The 23,613-nt window shown below is 29.0% G+C and overlaps 1 protein-coding gene and 2 long non-coding RNA genes across 3 annotated transcripts; all 3 read right to left on the bottom strand.

Moving 5' to 3' along the window:
- Window positions 1–304: 304 nt before the first annotated feature.
- Window positions 305–22,955, bottom strand: LOC117919766. The gene is made up of 3 exons (XM_034837014.1): window positions 22,795–22,955; window positions 22,188–22,395; window positions 305–630 (listed from the first exon to the last, which is right to left on the bottom strand). The coding sequence occupies exons 2-3, from the start codon at window positions 22,388–22,390 to the stop codon at window positions 462–464; spliced, it is 372 nt and encodes a 123-aa protein (XP_034692905.1). The 5' UTR covers window positions 22,391–22,395; window positions 22,795–22,955; the 3' UTR covers window positions 305–461.
- On the bottom strand, window positions 14,712–15,733 carry LOC117919767. The gene is made up of 2 exons (XR_004652140.1): window positions 15,646–15,733; window positions 14,712–15,037 (listed from the first exon to the last, which is right to left on the bottom strand). It is a non-coding gene; the product is annotated as an uncharacterized LOC117919767 (long non-coding RNA).
- LOC117919768 lies at window positions 19,188–20,194 on the bottom strand. Its single transcript, XR_004652141.1, has 2 exons — window positions 20,111–20,194; window positions 19,188–19,513 (listed from the first exon to the last, which is right to left on the bottom strand). It is a non-coding gene; the product is annotated as an uncharacterized LOC117919768 (long non-coding RNA).
- Window positions 22,956–23,613: the final 658 nt, after the last annotated feature.

Here is a 23,613-nt window from a genome sequence, read left to right as displayed (position 1 = left end):
TTACACATTATTATTGGCTAATGTGATTACATGTAATTATGGGATATGATATATATATATAGATATAGATATGAGGTGCAAGATGATTTATTCATTGAAGACAAAATATGTTCTCAATTTTTTCACTACTGTAAATTCTATATATTTTTAAATCCTTAATTAAAATGGAGACATTTAAAGGCTATGTTTGGTTCCTAGATGATTTGAGGGATGGAAAATAAAAAAATAAAAATTATAGACAAAAAGAAAAAATAAACAAAAATTATAAATTTTTTCTTGAATATGGTTATTAATATACAAGATGAGAGAAAAAAAAAATTAGAATTATACATTTTCCTTAGAATTATGCAAACTAGATCACATATTATCATGCCACACCAAACTTAATTCAATCCCTGAACACTGACTGATTTGATATATAAGCCAATTCAACACAATAAAATTACAATATCCTGAGCAGATCACGCAGCATACATGTGAGGAGGAGTTCCACGTACACAACGCGTTGCCTCCAAATATATCTCCACACAGTAGACTCGAAATGATCTGCATGGCACTTCCAACATGAGGTCTACGGCCTCGTCATTCTTTATTGGGATGGGCTTATATTCCCTTGAAGATATAGGGTATCTGCATACGACGTTCAACCCGTCATGCCTGTCAATTCCCGTAGTTGCGTAGATTTTATCCAACAATCCAAAATACGTAGTTCCATGGTTAAGCTTAATAGGCATCACATTCATGTCGTCACCTTCATAAACCACATCATAATTTTTGGTTTTCACTCTTCCATTCCAGTATAAATGCACTGCTACGTCGGTTGCAGCCATGAGAGCTACCATCCATGCTCACAAGATTAGACAAAAGCAATTGATTTAGAGTCTATTTGATAGTGATTGTAAAAAATGTTTTTAGCATGAAAAGTTTTCTTGAAGAAAAAAAATTAGGTGTTTGATAAAATTTAGGAAATGATTCTCCTAAAAACACTTTTGATAAAATACTTCAAGTAAGAATATTGTTAAACGCACTCTTAATTTGATGTCACTACTAATTAAATAATTAAGCATATAATGGAAGTAATTTTATTAGAACATAAGCATGTTAATAGAGCATCAAATATTTGGTACTGTTTAAAAAAAAAAAAAAAAACTAAAAATGTCACCACTCCTATCCAACCCAAGCATAAATGGATCATCAAACCCAATTCTTTGTGGCATTTTCTTGTTGTTGTTAATTAATTTTTTTTATTATTTAGTTAAAATATTTGTTTTGATTTTTGAGACTGTTTTACTTTTAAAAAAAAATTTGTTTCTCTTTTACACCTTTTTAAAGATGATAAGGTTGGTGCATTGATGCTTGAACCTCATCTATAGCTAACTCAACAGCTAGCTCTTATGTAAATATCAACTAAAATTCAACATTTAAGAAAGAAGTGAAAATAAAAATGGATTTACCTGAATCTGATAAGAAACTGATGCAGGAAAAAAAGTGGTGAGATCTCTCAGTATATATGAAACTGGTGAGAGAGAGAGAGAGTAAAAGTGATGAAACCTGTGAGAGTTTTCTTCCTAATTTATAAAGAACAAATATTCTTTGTTCTTTATAAAGATTATAAGGCACCCATATTCTTTGTTCTTTATAAAGATTATAAGGCACCCATATTCTTTGCCCTGTTCTGACTTCAAGACTCAGGACTAAAGAGAGATGATTTCTCCTTTTGTTCCAGATACACCAAAAGCTTGGAAAGATAAAGCTCTCCCTAGTGATAAAGCTTTTTCTAGAGATTGGTTAAAGAATAAAGACTGAAAAAGAAAAAGGAAGAGTAAGAAGTAAAAATACAAAAAAAAAAGAGGATGAAAGGAGATCTATGTCTTGCACTTTTATTTTTATGGTTCTATATTTATTAATTATTATTATTTCTAATAATGAAAAATATATATGAATTATATTTTTTGATATATATATATATATATATATATATATATATATATATATATATATATAATTGGCTTTAAAGCACAAAAAGTAGTGTGACGACTTTGTTTTAGAACTTCATCATTGTACTCCTCGTTTCTTTGATTAGTTGATTGCTAAGTATTCATGCACTCTGTAAACATAGGATCATATCGAAAATTTTATGTTTTATTTTTTTTTCTATTCATGTGTATGCATGGTTTGATTAACAAAAATACAAAAGAGTGAGGATAAAAGGAGATATAAGTCTTGCACTATTATTTTTATTGTTCTATATTTATTAATTGTTATTATTATTATTATTATTATTATTATTGCTAATAGTGTAAAAGTGTTTTTGAATTGATTTTTTTTTTTTTTTTTTGGATTTATATCTTCACCCATTAAAAAAACAAAATTTAATATTTTTTTTTTTTGGGTAATTTGATTAAGAAGATCATTGGAAATCTAATTTTAGAAATCTAACATTTCATCCTTTTTCAACCTTATTTTGACAAAAATACCTTTATTGTTTTCTTGTAAAAATAATCATTTCTTTCAAAATTTAGAATGACATTTATATCAAAAAAATGAGTTACTCTTCGAACAAAAGCATGGAAGGGGATAAATTCACAAATATAAGGATTATTTCATCATTTTTAACCAATTAATTCTATTTTTTTCAACATTGGCTTCAAGGCACAAACACTACTCAGGTGTTATTACCATGCATCACTATGCATATTATGCAAACTTTATTTATTTATATTTTAAAAAAATGAAACAACTTTAATTACACATTAGATCCCTTCTGAAATATATTTAAAAGTGATTTAAAAAGACATTCCCTTATAATTTTATTGACAAAAATTGATAAAAGATGTGATTTTTTAAAACATTCATGTAAAACAATTAAAAAAATATGATTTTTTTTTTCCTCAAAGTTACGACTTCAATCTCAATGTAGAAAGTGATTTTCAAACATGAACTTTATTAGATTGTGAAGTCTAAATTAGTTTTGTTGTATTTTGCTTAAAATATCGAAAGTCGAGTTATTTGGTTAGCTAATTGAAGAGGGCAACCCCTCTTGGAGATTTTTTTTTTTTTTTAATGATGACAAGTTTATCCCCATTATATATTTAACCCTTCTATGTTTAGGATTTTGTTTTTTAGAAAGTGCGACCACAATTATGAGGGTTTTTTTGAAAGTTTTACCACTAGAACTCTTTTTATCTTTTATGATTAGTGGATTGTTAAGTATTGGTGTATTCCGTAAACATAGGAATCACATCAATCATTGAACCACATTAAAAATCTTGCATTTTTTCTTTATTTTATATTTGTATGTGTGCATGATTTGATTAACAAACTTCAAGATGTCAAAACGGAGAAACAAATAGTGTAATGGAATCTTGAGAGCACGAAAACAAAATCTGGTGAGAACTCCTCTCATTTTTCTTAATTTTCTAGCTTTTTTTTTTTCTATTTTTTCTATTGGAAACAAAAAATATTTCCTAGTTATTTTATTTTTTGCGTGACCTCTTATATTTTTCTGAGTTGTTTGTATTTAATTTTGTATTAATTTATTAATTATTCAATTTAGTTAATTAAAAAAAATTAGTGTAAAATTTATAATCTATATATTTTAATATTCCTAAAAATATTAGTGAATATTCATAAGAGGAATTATTTTATGATTTTTTAATTTATTTTTTAATAATTTTATTTAAGTGAATTATTATTGTAATAATTATTTTTGAGGCGTGACAAATTATATAAAAAAAAATTAGGGCAACTTTGTAAAAATGATTTTCTATGACACTCTTGCACAAAAATTATTAAAAACATCAATAATAGAATTATGTGGTGCAAGACATTTTTGAAAACTTAGTTCCTTTTTTTTTTTATTTTGCGACAAATAAATTATTAATTTTTTTTCCTAAGATTTATACAGAAAAAATTATTAAGTTATGTCAATTAATTAATATCATTTTTTTATGCATTTATGGACCTGTATTTTTCATATATGTCCCCACTCAATGGCATGACTCAATTTTTATTGTGAAAAAATGATTTTTGAAAAATTGGAGTTGTCATTTATTTTACTTTATTTAAAAAAAAAAAACAAAATAAGAAAGAAAACTTTATGTGATTTCTTATTTGAAAAAAATACAAGTCTATAAACCAAAAACGGATTTAGAGATGGGTTACCCATCCAGAAGTTATGATGATAAGTCATAACATCCTTTTAAGCCCTAAGAAAAAGGCCTTTCTAGTAAGCAAGTGTGAAGTATGACAATTAGTTCGTAAATCATGGATACCACAAAAGAATAAAAATATATATATACATCAAAACAATGATAAAAGTGAATTACACAAATATATTATAAAGACTTTATAATATTTACAATATTTTATTTAAGAGAAGTGATTCGCTACAAAATTAAAAAAATATTTACAAATTTATTTTCAAGAAATATTCCAAATCAATTTTTTTAAAAAAAAAGAATTTTTTGAAATTATTTTTAAAAAATGTACAAATTTATTTTCAAAAAATATTATAATTTGATTTTATTTTCAAAGATATTGATTTTGATTGTTTTTATTAAAAATAGAGTTCTATAATTTTATTCAAAAAGTATTAAGTCAATTTCTATTTAGGAAAAGTGATTTCACAAACAAAGAATTTTCACTAGTTTAATTATAAAAGAAGATTTCAATTCAATTTTATTGGGAAGATGATTTTTTTACAAATTTTATATAAAAAAATATGCTCAACTCAATTTTATTAGTAAAAAAGATTTTTAATAGGGGCAAAGACATTTCAAAATTATTTACAAAAGAAACTTCAATTTTTTTTTTATTTACCAAAATTATTTTTTTATTAGATTAAAAAAATTTGGACATTTTTATTATAAAAATAAAATAAAATTCTGGACAGTTTATTAAAAACAAATTTTTGGATTTTTATGAAATTTTATTAAAATCAATTTTTTTAACTTTAAAAAAACATTTTTTTTAAATTAAAAAAAAAAACATTTTTAGAACTTTCTAAGATATTTTTTTTGGAACTTTACATTTATTTGAAAAATGATTTTTGAACCTTTTAAAATAAAAAAATATATATGGAATATTTTTTATTAATAAAAATATTTTCTAAACTATTTTTATTTAATAAAAAAAATTGTACTGTTTTTATTCAAAAAATAATGTCCTGGATTGTTCTTAATGAAAAATAATTTTCTAGTGTTTATTAAAACCAGTTTTTGGATCCTTTTTCTTCAAAATCATTTTCTGAAAAAAAAAAAAAAAAAAAAAGGGCACCTTGAAAAAGTCTTAGCGAAAATCCTAGAGAAGATGAGTTGTCCTCCCCCTCCCCTTAGCTGCCTAGGGTTCCATGCCCTTAACTACAGCTTCCCGAACATTCCTTTCTTCCATAAATCTAGCCCTACACGTGGTGAACATCATAGCTCCCTCCAATAACGACCTCAACCAATGAATATCAAAACCTAAAGGTCCAAATAAAATCAAAATCAAGAGGCCCAAGTAGATAATTGTGCAAGACTAAACCCAAGTCCAATATTTTCAAAACTCAAAAACAATATTGAGGCCCAATATTAATATAATTCAACCCAAATCAATAATAGGTACTATAGATTTGGAAGAATGCTTAGCCATGGATGAAGATGCGTGGAGATGAATCAGTATGAGAGACGGTGGTGCAGACTGTGGACATGGGATACCTCCTTGACTAGCACGTGATGGGGTGGTGGCTAATTTATCTCAAAGGCTCATTAACTTTTAGCTTACAATTTCCTGCTCAAAGGCACTAACATTACCTAGTTTTTTGCGATGTGGACTAGGCTAGTTGTCTAACCACAAGAATAAATGCAATGGGATATTGTATACTTTTTAGTTGCAACTACATATCATGATAATCCAAGAAACAACCCATTGTCTCATGCTCCAACACAGAAGCAGAAAATTATACCTTTAGTATTGGGAATCCTTGAATCTCTCCATTTCAAACCCCAGATCGTTCAAATTGCATGTTACTAGTCTTAGGGTTCTCTAGATCTAATTGGAGTAAAAAAAAAAAAGACCATGGCAATGAAACCATAAATAATATAGATCTAAACAAAAGAGAGATCATACATGTGATCTAGGTATTTCCAAATTAATTCCAATTTGATGAAGTTAAGTAAAGTGAATCGCAAGCCTCACCAACTAAACAACTTTTTGCCTTGTCACTCTCATTGATCTAGACACTAGAGAAGGGAAATCTTCTCTCTAAAGGGGAGGTTAGGGGTTTATCTCTGAATTCTAAAAGACAAGAGTGCAAAAATGGAGCTTTAAGAGGTTTATGTAGGTTTTGTTGTGAGTTTAAGTAACTTGAGCCTAGCTTGGGCTTAACTTACTTATCTAGCCCACTTAGGTCTTAATTAATTAACCAACCCTATTAGGGTCTAAACAATTAGCACAGTCCAAAATGACCATTCATTTGATAAGTACAATCTTGTATTTTTATTAAAACACTCTTATGCACACATATGAATTAAAAACCTAAAAACATCCTCAAAATTGTCATCTAAATTAAGAGCTTGAATGGGGACCACTGGGACCAAGAAAATACTAGTTTCCTCATAATCCAATTTAAAGGTTGATTCAACATCTTACTATAAAAAGTCAATTACACTTCAATAGCCTATGAAATTACAATGAGATATAACTTAAGTTTATGATTTACTATCCACCGTTGCAAACTCTTTATAAACTGGTGTGTAATTTAAAGAGATATTTGTTATCAACCTTTTAAGATTATCTTTTCAATCATTGAGTTACAAATCCAATTTAAAGGCTATGTTTGGTTCCTAGATGATTCGAGGGATGGAAAATAAAAAAAATAAAAATTATAGACAAAAAGAAAAAATAAACAAAAATTATAAATTTTTTCTTGAATATGTATACAAGATGAGAGAAAAAAAAAATTAGAATTATACATTTTCCTTAGAATTATGCAAACTAGATCACATTCATGTCGCCACCTTCATAAACAACATCATACTTTTTGGTTTTCACTCTTCCATTCCAGTATAAATGCACTGCCACATCGGTTCAGCCATGAGAGCCACCATCTATACTCACAAGATTAGACAAAAGTGATTGATTTAGAGTCTATTTGATAGTGATTTTAAAAACGTTTTACCATGAAAAGTTTTTTTGAAGAAAAAAAAATAGGTGTTTAATAAAATTTAGGAAATGATTCTCCTAAAAACACTTTTGATAAAATACTTCAAGTAAGAATATTGTTAAACGCACTTTTAATTTGATGTCACTACTAAGTAAAAAATGAGTTACTTTTCAAACAAAAATATCTAAGAAGATAAATTTATAAATATGAGGATTATTTCATCATTTTTAACCAATTAATTCTATTTTTTTCAACATTGGCTTAGGAGCACAACCACTACTCACATCTTATTGCCATGCATCACTATGCATATAATGCAAACTTTATTTATTTATATTTAAATAAAAAAAAAAGAAACACATCTTTAATTGCACATTAGATCCCTTCTGAAATATATTTAAAAGTGATTTAAAAAACATTCCCTTATAATTTTTTTTGACAAAAATTGATAAAAGATGTGAGTTTTTAAAACATTCCTGTAAAACAATTAAAAAAAATATGATTGTTTTTTCCTCGAAATTAAGACTTCAATCTCAATATAGAAAGTGATTTTCAAATATGAACTTTATTAGATTGTGAAGCCTAAAGTGATTTCTTGTTTTAAGAAAAATGCATTAGATAACATATATTTGCGATTTGCTTAGTGATTTAAGATGTTAGAGTCCGTAAAGATAAATACTCCGGTTGTAGTCAAAGCGGCAAGTCTACATGACAATCAAGAAGTTGTTAACACCACTAAATATGTTAACACCACTAAATACCGTAGCATTATTGGGGTCTTATAATACCTTACGTTCACCCGCCTAACATCACACATGTTGTGAATCACGTGTGCCAACATTTTTAGAATGCAACAAAGGAGTATCTAAGTCTAGTAAAAAGAATACTCATTTATCTCAAAGGCTCATTGACTTTTATCTTACAATTTCTTGCTCAAAGTGCACTAACATTACCTAGTTTTTGTGATATAGACTAGGCTAGTTGTCCTACCACAAGAATAAGTACAACATGAAATTGTATATTCTTTAGTTCCAACTAGATATCATGAAAATCCAAGAAACAACCCATTGTTTCGTGCTCCAACACAATAGTAGAAAATTGTACACTTGTTGTTAGGAACCCTTAGATCTCTCCATTTCAAGCCCTAGATCATTTAGGGTGCATGCTATTAGTCTTAGGCTTCTCTAAATCTAATTGGAGGAAGAAGAAAGACATGGCAATGACACCATAAATAATATAGATCTAGATAGAAGAGAGATCATACATGTGATCTAGATATTCCCAAATCAATTCTAATTTAATGAAGTCGTGTAAAGTGAATTGCAAGCCTCGCCAACTAAACAACCTTTTGTCTATCACTCTCACATATCTAGACACCAGAGAAAGGTAATCTTCTCTCTAGAGAGGGCAAGTTAGGGTTTCCATCTAAATTCTGAAAGACAAAAGTGCAAAAGTGAAGCTTTATAGGGTTTATGTAGGCTTCCTTGTGAGTTTAAGGAACTTGAGACTAGCTTGGGCATAGGTTACTTATCTAGCCCACTTAGGTTCTAATTAATTAACCAACCTTATTGAGCTCAAATTAATTAGCCTAGTCCAAAAGGACCATTCATATGATCAAGTGTAATTTTTTTTTTTACTAAAACGCCCTTATGTACACATATGAATTAGAAACCTAAAAATAACCTCAAAATTATGTCATCATGAATTAAGAGCTTGAATAGGGACCATTGGGACCCAAGAAAATACAAGCTCCCTCATAATCTAATTTAAAGTTGATTCAACATCCTACTACAAAAAAATCAACAACACTCCAATATCCTATAAAATTACAACGAGATATAACTTTGGTTTATGACTTACTATCCACTATTGCAAACTCCCTATAACCTAATGTGTAATTTAAAGAGATGTATGTTGTCAACCTCTTAAGATTATCTCTTTAATCTTGGAGTTACAAATTCTCTTACTATGTGATCAATTGGCATACTCTAGTTCTCAAAAGCATATATCAAATTCCACTTGAGGAATTATTATAGCCTTAAATTTCATGATCACATCTCCTTAGGATCACCGAAGAGGACACACTTGGGTGATCATCCTCATGTATGAATGCACGAAGATATCTTTGAAGTTAAAGCCTAGCCCACAAAGTGCTTGAATATTAAGATCATCCTCATGTATGGATGCAATAATAATGGTTAGTTCATCAGCTATTCTTTTAGAATTTTCAGATACTCAGACATGATAATGTGAATTTTCTAAGTCACATTATTTTCTTGTGTATATTGAACAATTAGAGGATAGACTAAGACCCCACACCTTTATGGAATTAATTAATAATAAAATTTTGAACTTATTTGCATATCTTTTCCATATATGACATTTGTAAAACCAAGGTTTGGTTAATCTTGATTTTGATGATAACAAAACAAGGTTTAGAATTAATGATCATATTTTAAGTGTGATTAAGCAAGACAATTTCCAAAGTGGCAATCACAAAGACAAATCAAGCCAAGGAGAAATCATGAAGAAGAAGACCACCTCAAAGAGAAGAGTTTTTCAAGACCTAAGCTTCATAAGATCTCTTTGTAAGGTTGTTAGTGCACTAAGACTTTCATGCATTTCATTCTTTATTTATGCACCAAAATCATCCAAGAGTAATATTGTTTTAAATATCTTTAAAATTGGATGATTTCATGTTTTCAACTAAAACCTTGTGTTAAATGATTTTCAAACTTGTGTTAAAAGGTTTTAAGTTGAAAAAGATTGGGTGTTGAGCCAAAAAATGGCTCAACTGGTTCAACTGGTTGAGGAACCGGTTGACCAGTTGTGCTCGTCCGATCAAGTATCGGTCGAGGGAGGCTAAAAATTTTTTCTCTCTCCTAGTGGCCTTCTCTTCCCAGTTGAGTTAATTCTCTTCCCGGTCGAGGTCCGATCAAGGACCGGTTGAGGTCTGATCGAGGACCAGTCAAGGTTTGATCGAGGTCCGATTTAGGCCAATGGTCACCTGCCAAGCATTTAATGCTAACGGCTAGTCAACCGGTCGACCCCTAACTCAACCAGTCAAACCCCCAAACGGCTAATTTGGCTTTTCTCTTCTATAAAAAGGCTCCAAACTTCTTTGTTTAAACAGCTTAACCTTCCCAAATCTTTCTTGATTATATTTGAGCCTTGGAAGAGTATTTTTTAGTGCACTATTATTTCAAAACTTGCATATCTTTAGTGCACCTTTCAATCCTAGTTTTTTTGTATCAATTGAGTTTAAAGTTCTTGTGCTAGGATATTTGTGAGATCTTTTATTTGTAAATCCTTGAAGAGGAAGTTGTTCAAGAGAGAGATATCTCTTGAGAAGTGTAAAAGGTGCTTGGAGCCAAAAGTCCAAGAGGGTGAATTGGAACCATAATCCAATTGTATTGCTTGAAGGCTTGGTTTGGAAGCCTTGAATTAGTGGAACCTCAAGCTCGGGATTGAAGTTAGAGGAGAGTAGATGTAGGCCGAGTTGTGCCGAACCACTATAAACTCTTGTGTTTGCATTTTTTTCTTCCCTACTCTTTAATTTATATGCAATTGTCTATATATTGCTTATTATATACTTGCATATAATTGTCTCTTACATTCACTTATTTAAATTTGCGAAAAGAGACCATCACCCTATTCCCCCCCCCCCCCTTTAGGGTGATTACCATAGGTTGGATTAGCCTAAAATTCCTAACAATTGGTATCAGAGCAAGGCTTCTTGTCTAAAACTTAACCGTCTAAGAAGTAATGGCTAATCCATCAAGCTCATCTCATATGAAAAGTTTTTCAACCACTCGACCTCCACTTTTCACGGGAACCGATTATCCCTATTGGAAAACCAAAATGACTTGGTTTCTCCAATCTATTAATCTTGATTTATGGGATGTCATTGAAGATGGTCCCCACATCCCTTCAAAATTAGAAAATGGAGTGATGGTTCCAAAACCTAAGCATGAATGTGATGAACTTGATAGAAAGAAAGTTCAATTAAATGTCAAAGCCGTTTTTATCTTACATTGTGCTATTGATAGAAATGAATTTAATCGTATTTGGCATTATAAGTCGGCTAAAGAAATTTGGAGACTATTAGAAAACACTTATGAGGGAAACAACCAAGTTAAAGAGTCTAGAATCAATATCCTTGTGCATGATTATGAATTATTTTCTATAAAGGATTTTGAATCTATTGTTGAGATGTTTTCTAGGTTCATTGTGATTGTGAATGAACTTGAAGTCTTGGGAAAGACCTACACCGAAGTAGAGAAAGTCATGAAGATCTTAAGGTCTCTACCAAAGAAATGGGAAACAAAAGTGACAGCTATTCAAGAAGCAAAGGATCTCACCAAACTTTCACTTGAAGAACTCATTGGGTCACTCATGACTTATGAGATAGAATTGTACAATCATCAAAGAGTTGAATAAAATAAGAATAGTATAGCCTTCATGGCTTTAACAAATGATGATGAAGAGGAAAAAAATGAAAGTGAAAGTGATGAAGACTCCATGGAAGAAGAATGCACAAATAAGGATGCCAACATGTTCTTTATGGCTTTGGAAGAACATCAAGAAGAGGTAAACTCCAACTCTAACCATTTTGAATTTCAAGATGCACTTCAAGAATTATATTTTGATCTTGAAAAACTTGTTTTCAAAAATATTTCTCTCAAGAAAAATAATTCTTGTCTTCAAAATGAGCTCAATGAGCATAATGAAATTTTTGAAAATATTGAGAAGACAAAAATCTCTTTTGAAAAGGAAAATGAGGAGTTAAAAATTCTCAAATGGCCAAAAGACTTTTGATATGATTTTGGCAAATCAAAAACACATTTTTTTTTTATAAAAAGAGGCTAGCCCACAAGTCTTTCAAAAATCAAATTTTTTTTTTTTTGAGAATTATTTTGTAAAGGAAGCCTCTAGTTTTTCACCTTCAACTATTTGCAATCTTTTTGAAAAATGAGGTCACATTAGTGATATTTTCTCCTTAAGAAAATCCCCTCATGTTCTTCAAAACTCTAAATTATTTTGGATTCCAAAGAGAAGAAAGACTAACCCTCTAGCACCCAAGAAGATATGGGTACCAAAGGATAATTTGTTTTGTAGGGATCCATGCAAGAAGGAGGATATGCTTACCTTAGAAAGAATGCATTGATGATATTGGTAATGGTATCCCTTCTAAAGCTTAATTTGCAATATCATTTTGCTAACACTTGGTATATTTTTGGTATATTAATAATATAACATTTGGTATCACTTTGATAAAATTGGTATATTTGTTAAACCAAGGTTTGGATTAAAAAGAAGACTTTTTTATACCTAGGTAAAACTAAATAATCATATGCTTCTATGTCCTAAAAGTGTTATTCAATGCATGTTATATATCTTTTTAAATGCATACGTTCTCCCATACATATTTTCCAAATCATGCTTTAAATTGGGAATGTTCTAAGGGTGAGCAATCTTTTATTTGGAAACTATTCTCAAATGAAAAAGGGGGAGATTCATTTTCATGAAAAATCATACCATGCTTATTGTTTATTTTTTAAACTTTTGATAACATGTGATTCCCCTTATATACTTTATTGAAACTTTTTGTTGATGACAAAAAGGGGAAGAAGTAATGGTAGGGTTGCTAACTAGGGAAGAAATGTCAATATTGTTTTAGCAATCCTATTCATATTGATGCTATGTGCTTTATTGGTTTTATTTGTATGCATCATATTTAATAATAATGTCTTGCCAAATTGCTAAATGCTCTTTATGCTATTTATGTTTGATTATATCATTTTGAGCATCCTTAATATACTCCTTGAAGTTTCTAAACTTGAAAATTTTCTAAATTCAAAGGAGCATATATTGAGGGGGAGCTTTTTAGAAACCTTGGTTTTGTCATCATAAAAAAGGGGGAGATTGTGAAACCAGGGTTCGGTTAATCTTGATTTTGATGATAATAAAACAAGGTTTAGAACTAATGATCATATTTTAAGTGTGATTAGGCAAGACGATTTCCAAAGTGGCAATCACAAAGACAAATCAAGCCAAGGAGAAATCATGAAGAAGAAGACCACCTCAAAGAGAAGAGCTTTTCAAGATCCAAGCTTCATAAGATCTCTTTGTAAGGTTGTTGGTGCACTAGGACTTTCATGCATTTCATTCTTTATTTATGCACCAAAATCATCCAAGAGTAATATTGTTTTAAATATCTTTAGAATTGGATGATTTCATGTTTTCAACTAAAACCTTATGTTAAATGATTTTCAAACTTGTGTTAAAAGGTTTTAAGTTGAAAAAGGTTGGGTGTTGAGCCAAAAAATGGCTCAACTTATTCAACTGGTTGAGGAACCGATCGACCGGTTGTGCTCATCCGATCAAGTACCGGTCGAGGGAGGCCAAAAAATTTATCTCTCTCCCAGTGGCCTTCTCTTCCTGGTCAAGTTAATTCTCTTCCCGGTCGAGGTCCGGTTGAGGCCAACGGTCACCTGCCAAGGATTTAATGCTAACAGCTAGTCAACTGGTCGACCCCTAGCTCGACCGATCGAACCCCCAAACGGCTAGTTTGGCTTTTCTCTTCTATAAAAAGGCTTCAAACTTCTTTGTTTAAATAGCTTAACCTTCCCAAATCTTTCTTGATTATATTTGAGCCTTGGAAGAGTATTTTTTAGTGCACCATTATTTCAAAACTTGCATATCTTTAGTGCACCTTTCAATCCTAGTTTTCTTGTATCAATTGAGCTTAAAGTTCTTGTGCTAGGATCTTTGTGAGATCTTTTATTTGTAAATCCTTGAAGAGGAAGTTGTTCAAGAGAGGGATATCTCTTGAGAAGTGTAGTGCTTAGAGTCAAAAGTCCAAGAGAGTGAACTGGAACCATAATTCAATTGTATTGCTTGAAGGCTTGGTTTGGAAGCCTTGAATTAGTGGAACCTCAAGCTCAGGATTGAAGCTAGAGGAGAGTAGATGTAGGCCGGGTTGTGCCGAACCACTATAAACTCTTGTGTTTGCATTCTCTCTTCTCTACTCTTTAATTTATATGCAATTGTCTATATATTGCTTATTATATACTTGCATATAATTGTCACTTACATTCACTTGTTTAAATTTGCGAAAAGAGACCATCACCCTATTCCCCCCCTTCTAGGGTGATTACCATAGGTTAGATTAGCCTAAAATTCCTAACAACATTTATATATGTTTAAATATTCTTAAAGGCTATGTTTGGTTCCTAGATGATTTGAGGGAAGGAAAATAAAAAATAAAATTATAGACAAAAAGAAAAAATAAACAAAAATTATAATTTTTTTCTTGAATATGGTTATTAATATACAAGATGAGAGAAAAGAAAAAACTAGAACTATACATTTTCCTTAGAATTATGCAAACTAGATCACATATTATCATGACATACCAAACTTAATCCAATCCCTGAACACTGACTAATCATTTGATATATAAGCCAATTCAACACAATAAAATTACAATATCCTGAGCAGATCACGTCGCTGATTCCATGTGAAAATATTATTCTTGGAGAAGAGATTTCACACAACGCGTTGCCTCCAAATATATCTCCACACAGTAGACTCGAAATGATCTGCATGGCACTTCCAACATAAGGTCTACGGCCTCGTCATTCTTTATTGGGATGGGCTTATATTCCCTTGAAGATATAGGGTATCTGTATACGACGTTCAACCTGTCATGCCTGTCAATTCCCGTAGTTGCGTAGAGTTTATCCAACAATCCAAAATACGTAGTTCCATGGTTGAGCTTAATAGGCATCACATTCATGTCGTCACCTTCATAAACAACATCATATTTTTTTGTTTTCACTCTTCCATTCTCATATAAATGCACTGCCACGTCGGTTGTAGCCATGAGAGCTACCATCCATGCTCACAAGATTAGACAAAAGCGATTGATTTAGAGTCTATTTGATAGTGATTCTAAAAAACGTTTTTAGCATGAAAAGTTTTCTTGAAGAAAAAAAAAATTAGGTGTTTGATAAAATTTAGCAAATGATTCTCCTCAAAACACTTTTGATAAAATACTTCAAGAACACTATTAAACATACTCTTAATGGACAATTGAAGCAATTTTCTTAGAACATAAGCATGTTAATAGAGCATAAAATATTTGGTACTGTTTAAAAAGAAAAAAAAAAACTAAAAATGTCACCAGTACTCCTATCCAACCCAAGCATAAATGGATCATCAAACCCAATTCTTTGTGGCATTTTCTTGTTGTTGCTAATTATTATTATTTTTTTATTTAGTTAAAATATTTGTTTTGTTTTTTGAGACTGTTTGACTTTAAAAAAAATTGTTTCTCTTTTACATCTTTTTAAAGATGATAAGGTTGGTGCATTGATGCTTGAACCTCATCTATAGCTAACTCAACATGAAAAAATTGACCATCATGGCTAGCTCTTATGTAAATATCAACTAAAATTCAACATTTAAGAAAGAAGTGAAAATAAAAATGGATTTACCTGAATATTCTGATAAGAGACTGATGCAGGAAAAAAAGTGGTGAGATCTCTCAGTATATATGAAACTGGTGAGAGAGAGAGAGAGAGAGTAAAAGTGATGAAACCTGTGAGAGTTTTCTTCCTAATTTATAAAGAACAAATATTCTTTGTTCTTTATAAAGATTATAAGGCACCCATATTCTTTGCCCTGTTCTGACTTCAAGACTCAGGACTAAAGAGAGATGATTTCTCCTCCTGTTCCAGATACACTAAAAGCTTGGAAAGATAAAGCTCTCCCTAGTGATAAAGCTTTCTCTAGAGATTGGTTTAAGAATAAAGAATGAAAATGAAAAGAAGGGAAGAAAAAAAAAGGAAGTCTAAGAAGTAAAAAAAAAAAAAAAAAAGGATGAAAGGAGATCTAGGTCTTGCACTATTATTTTTATGGTTCTATATTTATTAATTATTATTATTTCTAATAGTGAAAAAATATTTATGAATAATAATTATTTATTTATATATATATATATATATATATATATATATATATATATATAATTGGCTTCAAAGCACAAAAAGTAGTTCGACAAGGTTTTTTTTAGAACTTCATCATTGTACACCTCTTTTCTTTGATTAGTGAATTGCTAAGTATTCATGCACTTCGTAAATGTAAGGCTCATATCGAAAATTTTATATTTTTTTTTCCTACTCATGTGTATGCATGGTTTGATTAACAAAAATACAAAAGAGTGAGGATAAAAGTAGATATACGTTATTTTTATTGTTCTATATTTATTATTATTATTATTATTATTATTATTATTATTATTATTAATTATTAATTATTATTATTATTATTATAATTATTATTATTATTATTATTATTATTATTATTATTGCTAATAGTGGAAAAGTGTTTTTGAATTGATTTTTTTTTTTTGGATTTATATCTTCACCCATTAAAAAAAACAAAATTTAATATTATTATTTTTTTGGTAATTTGATTAAAAAGATCATTGGAAATTCGATTTTAAAAATCTAACATTTCATCATTTTTCAGCCTTATTTTGACAAAAATGTCTTTATTGTTTTCTTGTAAAAATAATCATTTCTTTCAAAACATACTATAAATACTTGAAATAGTGAATGACATTTATACCAAAAATGAGTTACTCTTCAAACAAAAATATATAAGGAGATAAATTTATAAATATGAGGATTATTTCATCATTTTTAACCAATTAATTCTATTTTTTTCAACATTGACTTAGGAGCACAACCACTACTCACATCTTATTGCCATGCATCACTATGCATATAATGCAAACTTTATTTATTTATATTTAAAAAAAATGAAACACATCTTTAATTGCACATTAGATCCCTTCTGAAATATATTTAAAAGTGATTTAAAAAAACATTCCCTTATAATTTTTTTGACAAAAATTGATAAAAGATGTGATTTTTTAAAACATTCATGTAAAACAATTAAAAAAATGATTGTTTTTTCCTCAAAGTTAAGACTTCAATCTCAATATAGAAAGTAATTTTCAAATATGAACTTTATTAGATTGTGAAACCTAAATTAGTTTTATTCCACTTTGCTCAAAATGTCAAGAGTTGAGTTACTTGGTTAGCTTGTGAGGGTTGAAGAGGGCAGTGCCTTTTGGAGATTTTTTTTTTTATATAATGATAATGAATTTATCCTCATTATATATTTGACCCTTATATGTTTAAGATTTTGTTTTTTTAGAGATTGCAACCGTAATAAGAGGGTCTTTTTGAAAGTTTTATCACTGTAACTCTTCTTATTTTTTATGATTAGTGAATTGTTGAGTGTTAGTGTACTCCATAAACGTAGGAATCGCATCGATCGTTGAACCACATTAAAAATCTTATCTTTTTTCATTTAATTTATTTTCATATGTGTGCATGATTTGATTAACAAAGTTCAAGATGTCAAAATGGCAAAACAAGTCGGGAAGCCAAGGGTGAGAACTCCTCTCATTTTTCTTAATTTTCTAGCTTTTTTTTTTATCTATTTTTTCTATTGGAAACAAAAAAACATTTCATATTTTTTTTCTTTTTTGTGTGACCTCTTATATTTTTCCGAGTTGTTTGGATTTAATTTTGTATTAATTTATTAATTATTCAATTTAGTTAATTCAGTGTAAAATTTATTATCTATATATTTTAATATTCCTAAAAATATTAGTGAATATTCAGAACAGGAATTATTTTATGATTTTTGAATTTATTTTTCATGTATTTTATTTAAGTGAATTATTATTGTAATAATTATTTTTGAGGCGTGAAATTTTTTTTTTTTTAAAATAGGGCAATTTCGTAAAAATAATTTTCTATAACACTCTTGCACAAAAATTATTAAAAACATCAATAATAGAATTATGTGATGCAAGACATTTTTGAAAACTTAGTTTTTTTTTTTTTTGTGACAAATAAATTATTAGTTTTTTTTCCTAAGATTTATATAGCAAAAATTATTAACTTATGCCAATCAATTAATATCATTTTTTTTTATACATTCGTGGGTCTGTATTTTTCATATATGTCCTCACTCAATGGCGAGACTTGATTTTTATTGTGAAAAACTGATTTTTGAAAAATTGGAGTTTTTACTTATTTACTTTATTTTTAAAGATGAAAATAGAAGAAGAAAGAAAACCCTATATGATTTCTTATTTGGAAAAAAGACAAGTCTATAAACCAAAAACGGATTTGGAGGTCGGGTTACCCATCTAGAACTTACAATGACAAGTCATAATACTCCTTTAAGCCCTAAGAAAAAAGTATCTCTAGTAAGCATGTGAAGTATGACAATTAGTTGTAAATCATGGATCTCACAAAAGAATAAAAAAAATGCACATCAAAACAATGATAAAAGTGAATTACACAAATATATTATAAAGACTTTATTATTTCAATTATCATAATACAATTTTAAAAAATCTGAAAGATTTTTTTTCATATTAAAAACCAAGTTGATTATTCACAAAGCTTCCATTTATTCATCAAAATATTTAATTTTATTTAGATTCAAATTTATTTTGAAAGAATTTTTCTTGTTTTTATTAAAAGAAGTTATTAAGTACAATTTCATTTAAAGAGAAAAATTTTTAATTTGATTTATTTACAAGAAGTTGATTTTTATTTATTTTATTTACTTTTACCAAAATGATTTTTTACAATTTTTATTTTCAAGAATATATTTTATTTCAAATTTTATATTAAGAGAAGTGATTGGCTACAAAATTTAAAAAATATATATTTACAAATTTATTTTCAAGTAATATTCCAAATCAAATTTTATTTTATTTTTTAAATATATTACAAATCTATTTTCAAAATAATATTCTAATTTCATTTTTTTTTATTTATTAAAAATAGAGTCCGACTACATGCTATTGTGCAATTAAATTACACAATAAGCCAATTCAACACAATAAAATTACAATATCCTGAGCAGATCACGTCGCTGATTCCATGTGAAAATATTATTCTTGGAGAAGATGTGAGGAAGAGATTCCACGTACACAACGCGTTGCCTCCAAATATATCTCCACACAGTAGACTCGAAATGATCTGCATGGCACTTCCAACATAAGGTCTACGGCCTCGTCATTCTTTATTGGGATGGGCTTATATTCCCTTGAAGATATAGGGTATCTGTATACGACGTTCAACCTGTCATGCCTGTCAATTCCCGTAGTTGCGTAGATTTTATCCAACAATCCAAAATACGTAGTTCCATGGTTGAGCTTAATAGGCATCACATTCATGTCGTCACCTTCATAAACAACATCATATTTTTTTGTTTTCACTCTTCCATTCTCATATAAATGCACTGCCACGTTGGTTGTAGCCATGAGAGCTACCATCCATGCTCACAAGATTAGACAAAAGCGATTGATTTAGAGTCTATTTGATAGTGATTCTAAAAAACGTTTTTAGCATGAAAAGTTTTCTTGAAGAAAAAAAAATTAGGTGTTTGATAAAATTTAGCAAATGATTCTCCTCAAAACACTTTTGATAAAATACTTCAAGAATACTATTAAACATACTCTTAATGGACAATTGAAGCAATTTTCTTAGAACATAAGCATGTTAATAGAGCATCAAATATTTGGTACTGTTTAAAAAGAAAAAAAAAAAGCTAAAAATGTCACCAGTACTCCTATCCAACCCAAGCATAAATGGATCATCAAACCCAATTCTTTGTGGCATTTTCTTGTTGTTGCTAATTATTATTTAGTTAAAATATTTGTTTTGTTTTTTGAGACTGTTTGACTTTAAAAAAAATTGTTTCTCTTTTACATCTTTTTAAAGATGATAAGGTTGGTGCATTGATGCTTGAACCTCATCTATAGCTAACTCAACATGAAAAAATTGACCATCATGGCTAGCTCTTGTGTAAATATCAACTAAAATTCAACATTTAAGAAAAAAGTGAAAATAAAAATGGATTTACCTGAATATTCTGATAAGAGATTGATGCAGGAAAAAAAGTGGTGAGATCTCTCAGTATATATGAAACTGGTGAGAGAGAGAGAGAGAGAGAGAGAGAGAGAGAGAGAGAGAGAGAGAGAGAGAGAGAGAGAGAGAGTAAAAGTGATGAAACCTGTGAGAGTTTTCTTCCTAATTTATAAAGAACAGGTTACCCATCTAGAACTTACAATGACAAGTCATAATACTCCTTTAAGCCCTAAGAAAAAATTATCTCTAGTAAGCATGTGAAGTGTGACAATTAGTTGTAAATCATGGATCTCACAAAAGAATAAAAAAAATGCACATCAAAACAATGATAAAAGTGAATTACACAAATATATTATAAAGACTTTATTATTTCAATTATCATAATACAATTTTAAAAAATCTGAAAGATTTTTTTTTCATATTAAAAACCAAGTTGATTATTCACAAAGCTTCCATTTATTCATCAAAATATTTAATTTTATTTAGATTCAAATTTATTTTGAAAGAATTTTTCTTGTTTTTATTAAAAGAAGTTATTAAGTACAATTTCATTTAAAGAGAAAAATTTTTAATTTGATTTATTTACAAGAAGTTGATTTTTATTTATTTTATTTACTTTTACCAAAATGATTTTTTACAATTTTTATTTTCAAGAATATATTTTATTTCAAATTTTATATTAAGAGAAGTGATTGGCTACAAAATTTAAAAAATGTATATTTACAAATTTATTTTCAAGTAATATTCCAAATCAAATTTTATTTTATTTTTTAAATATATTACAAATCTATTTTCAAAATAATATTCGAATTTCATTTTTTTTATTTATTAAAAATAGAGTTCTATAATTTTATTCAAAAAGTATTAAGTCAATTTCTATTATGGAAAAGTGATTTCCCAAAGAAAGAGTTTTCACTGGTTTAATTATAAAAGAAGATTTCAATTCAATTTTATAAGAAGATGATTTTTTTTACAAATTTTATTTAAAAAATATGCTCAACTCAATTTTATTAGTAAAAAATATTTTTAATAGGGGCAAAGACATTTCAAAATTATTTACAAAACAAACTTCAATTTTTTTTATTTACCAAAAGTATTTTTTTTATTAGATTAAAAAATTTTGGACAGTTTTATTTTTTTTTAAAAAAAAAATCTGGACAGTTTATTAAAAACAAAATTTTGGATTTTTATGAAATTTTATTAAAATAGTTTTTTTTAACTTAAAAAAATTAGAACTTTCTGAGATGAATTTTCTGGAACTTTACATTTATTTGAAAAATGATTTTTGAACCTTTTAAAATAAAATAAAAATATGGAATATTTTTTATTAATAAAAATATTTTCTAAACTATTTTTATTTAATAAAAAAAATTGTACTTTTTTTATTCAAAAAATAATGTCCTGGATTGTTCTTAATGCAAATAATTTTCTATCCTTTTTCTTCAAAATCATTTTCTCTAAAACAAAAACAAAAAAAACCCTTGTAAAAGTCTTAGCGAAAATCCTCCTCCCCCCTCCCTTTGCTGCCTAGGGTTCCATGCCCTTAACTACAGCTTCCCGAACATCCCTTTCTTCCATGAAATCTAGCCCTACACGTGGTGCACATCATAGCCCTTAACTAAAACAAGGTATAGCCCAATAGAAGTCAATACAGTCTAAGAAAACATGCCCAAACTCGACTTCTCAAAATACTAGGCCCAACCAAGAAAGCCAAAAATAATAGCTGAATATCATAACCTAAAGTTCCAAATAAAATCAAAATCAAGAGGCCCAAGTAGATAATTGTGAAAGACTAAACCCAAGTCCAATATTTTCAAAACTCAAAAACAATATTGAGGCCCAATATTAATATAATTCAACCCAAATCCAATTTAGGTATTTCGAGGGTCAAAAAGCGTGGAGATGAATCAGTATGAGAGACGGTCATTTTCACACATTGCCTTGCTTCTTTCTCCAAATATATCTCTACACAGTAGACTCTAGATGATCTGCATGGCACTTCCAACATAAGTTCTACGGCCTCGTCATTCTTTATTGGGATGGGCTTATATTCCCTTGAAGATATAGGGTATCTGCATATGATGTTCAACTCAAAATCCTTCTCCTCAATGCCCGTAGTTGCGTAGATTTTATCCAACAATCCAGCATACGTAGTTCCATAGTTGAGCTTAATAGGCATCACTTTCATGGCATCACCTTCAAAAACAACATCGTATTTCTCGGTCTTCGCTGTTCCATTCCAATATAAATGCACCGCCACACCGGTTGCAGCCATGGGAGCTACCATTCACAGTCACCAGATTAGACAAAGGTGATTGATTTAATTTGATGCAACCATGAATAAACCAGAGACATAGAACATGCTAGTGGTTATTATATTTCAAAAAAATAAAAGTAGAAAAGTCACCACTCCTATCCAACCCAAGCATAAATGGATCATCAAACCCAATTCTGCATGGCATTTTCTTCTTGTTTTTAATCAATTTTCATTATTTACTTAATATTTTTTTTTCAGAGATTGTTTTACTTCAAAAAATTTATTTCTGTTTTACCATCTTTAAAGATGATGAGATTGGTGCATTGATGCCTGAACCTCCCCTGTAGCTAACTCAACACTAAAAAATTAAATATCAACTAAAATTCAACATTTAAGAAAGAAGTGAACAAAAATGGATTTACCTGGAGCTGATAAGAAACTGATGCAGGAAAAATAGTGGTGAGATCTCTCAGTATATATGAAACTGGTTTGAGAATTGAGAGAGAGAGAGAAAGAAAGAGAGAGAGTAAAAGTGATGAAATCTGAGATAGTTTTCTTCCTAATTTATAGAGAACAAATAATCTACATTCTTCTGACTTCACTAAAGACTAAAGGAGAGAGAGCTCTATAATTAAAATGAATTCTCCTTGCGTCCACCCAGATACACTATTAAAACTTAGAAAGGTAAATCTCTCCTTAGTGGCTAAGCTTCCTTGCCAGATTGGTTGAAGAGCAAAGAATGAAAAAAGAAAGAAGAGAGAAAAAGTTAAAGGAAAAAGGAAGAAAGGAAAAAGATTAAAAAGATTAGAAGGCACCCATATTATTTGTACTGTGCACTTCATGACTAAGGACTATATGAAGAGATAAGATTTCTCCTCCTGTTCCAAAAAGATAAAGCTCTCCCTAGTGATAAAGCCTGCTTTAGAGATCGATTAAAAAACAAAGAAGAAAAATGAAAAGAAGGGAGAAAAAGAAAAAGGTAGAGTAAGAAGTAAAAATACAAAAGAGAGAGGATGAAAGGAGATCTAGGTCTTGCACTATTATTTTTATGATACTATATTTAGATTGAGTTTGGTAGTGACTTTAAAAAATGTTTCTAATATTTTTAATACTTGAAAAATAAAAAATTTCAAGCATTAGAAATGATATAAACACTTCATAGAATCACTCCTAAACACACTTTTAAAGTGCGTTTGGGAGTGATTTTAGAAAGCGTTTCTATTATTTTTTAACACTTGAAT

This window comes from Vitis riparia, chromosome 8, assembly GCF_004353265.1.
Source record: "Vitis riparia cultivar Riparia Gloire de Montpellier isolate 1030 chromosome 8, EGFV_Vit.rip_1.0, whole genome shotgun sequence".
Classification (NCBI taxonomy): Eukaryota; Viridiplantae; Streptophyta; class Magnoliopsida; order Vitales; family Vitaceae; genus Vitis; species Vitis riparia.
The sequence above is the reverse complement of the archived record's forward strand: the minus strand, read 5'-3'. Positions and strand labels throughout refer to the sequence as shown.

Excerpts from the sequence above, each read along its gene's own strand:
- LOC117919766 (XM_034837014.1), bottom strand. The coding sequence starts at position 22,390 with ATGGCTGCAACCGGTGTGGCGGTGCATTTATATTGGAATGGAACAGCG. Across the intron at positions 631-22,187 it reads GAGTTGAACATCATATGCAG|ATACCCTATATCTTCAAGGG; the intron begins ATACCCTATATC and ends CGTCGTATGCAG.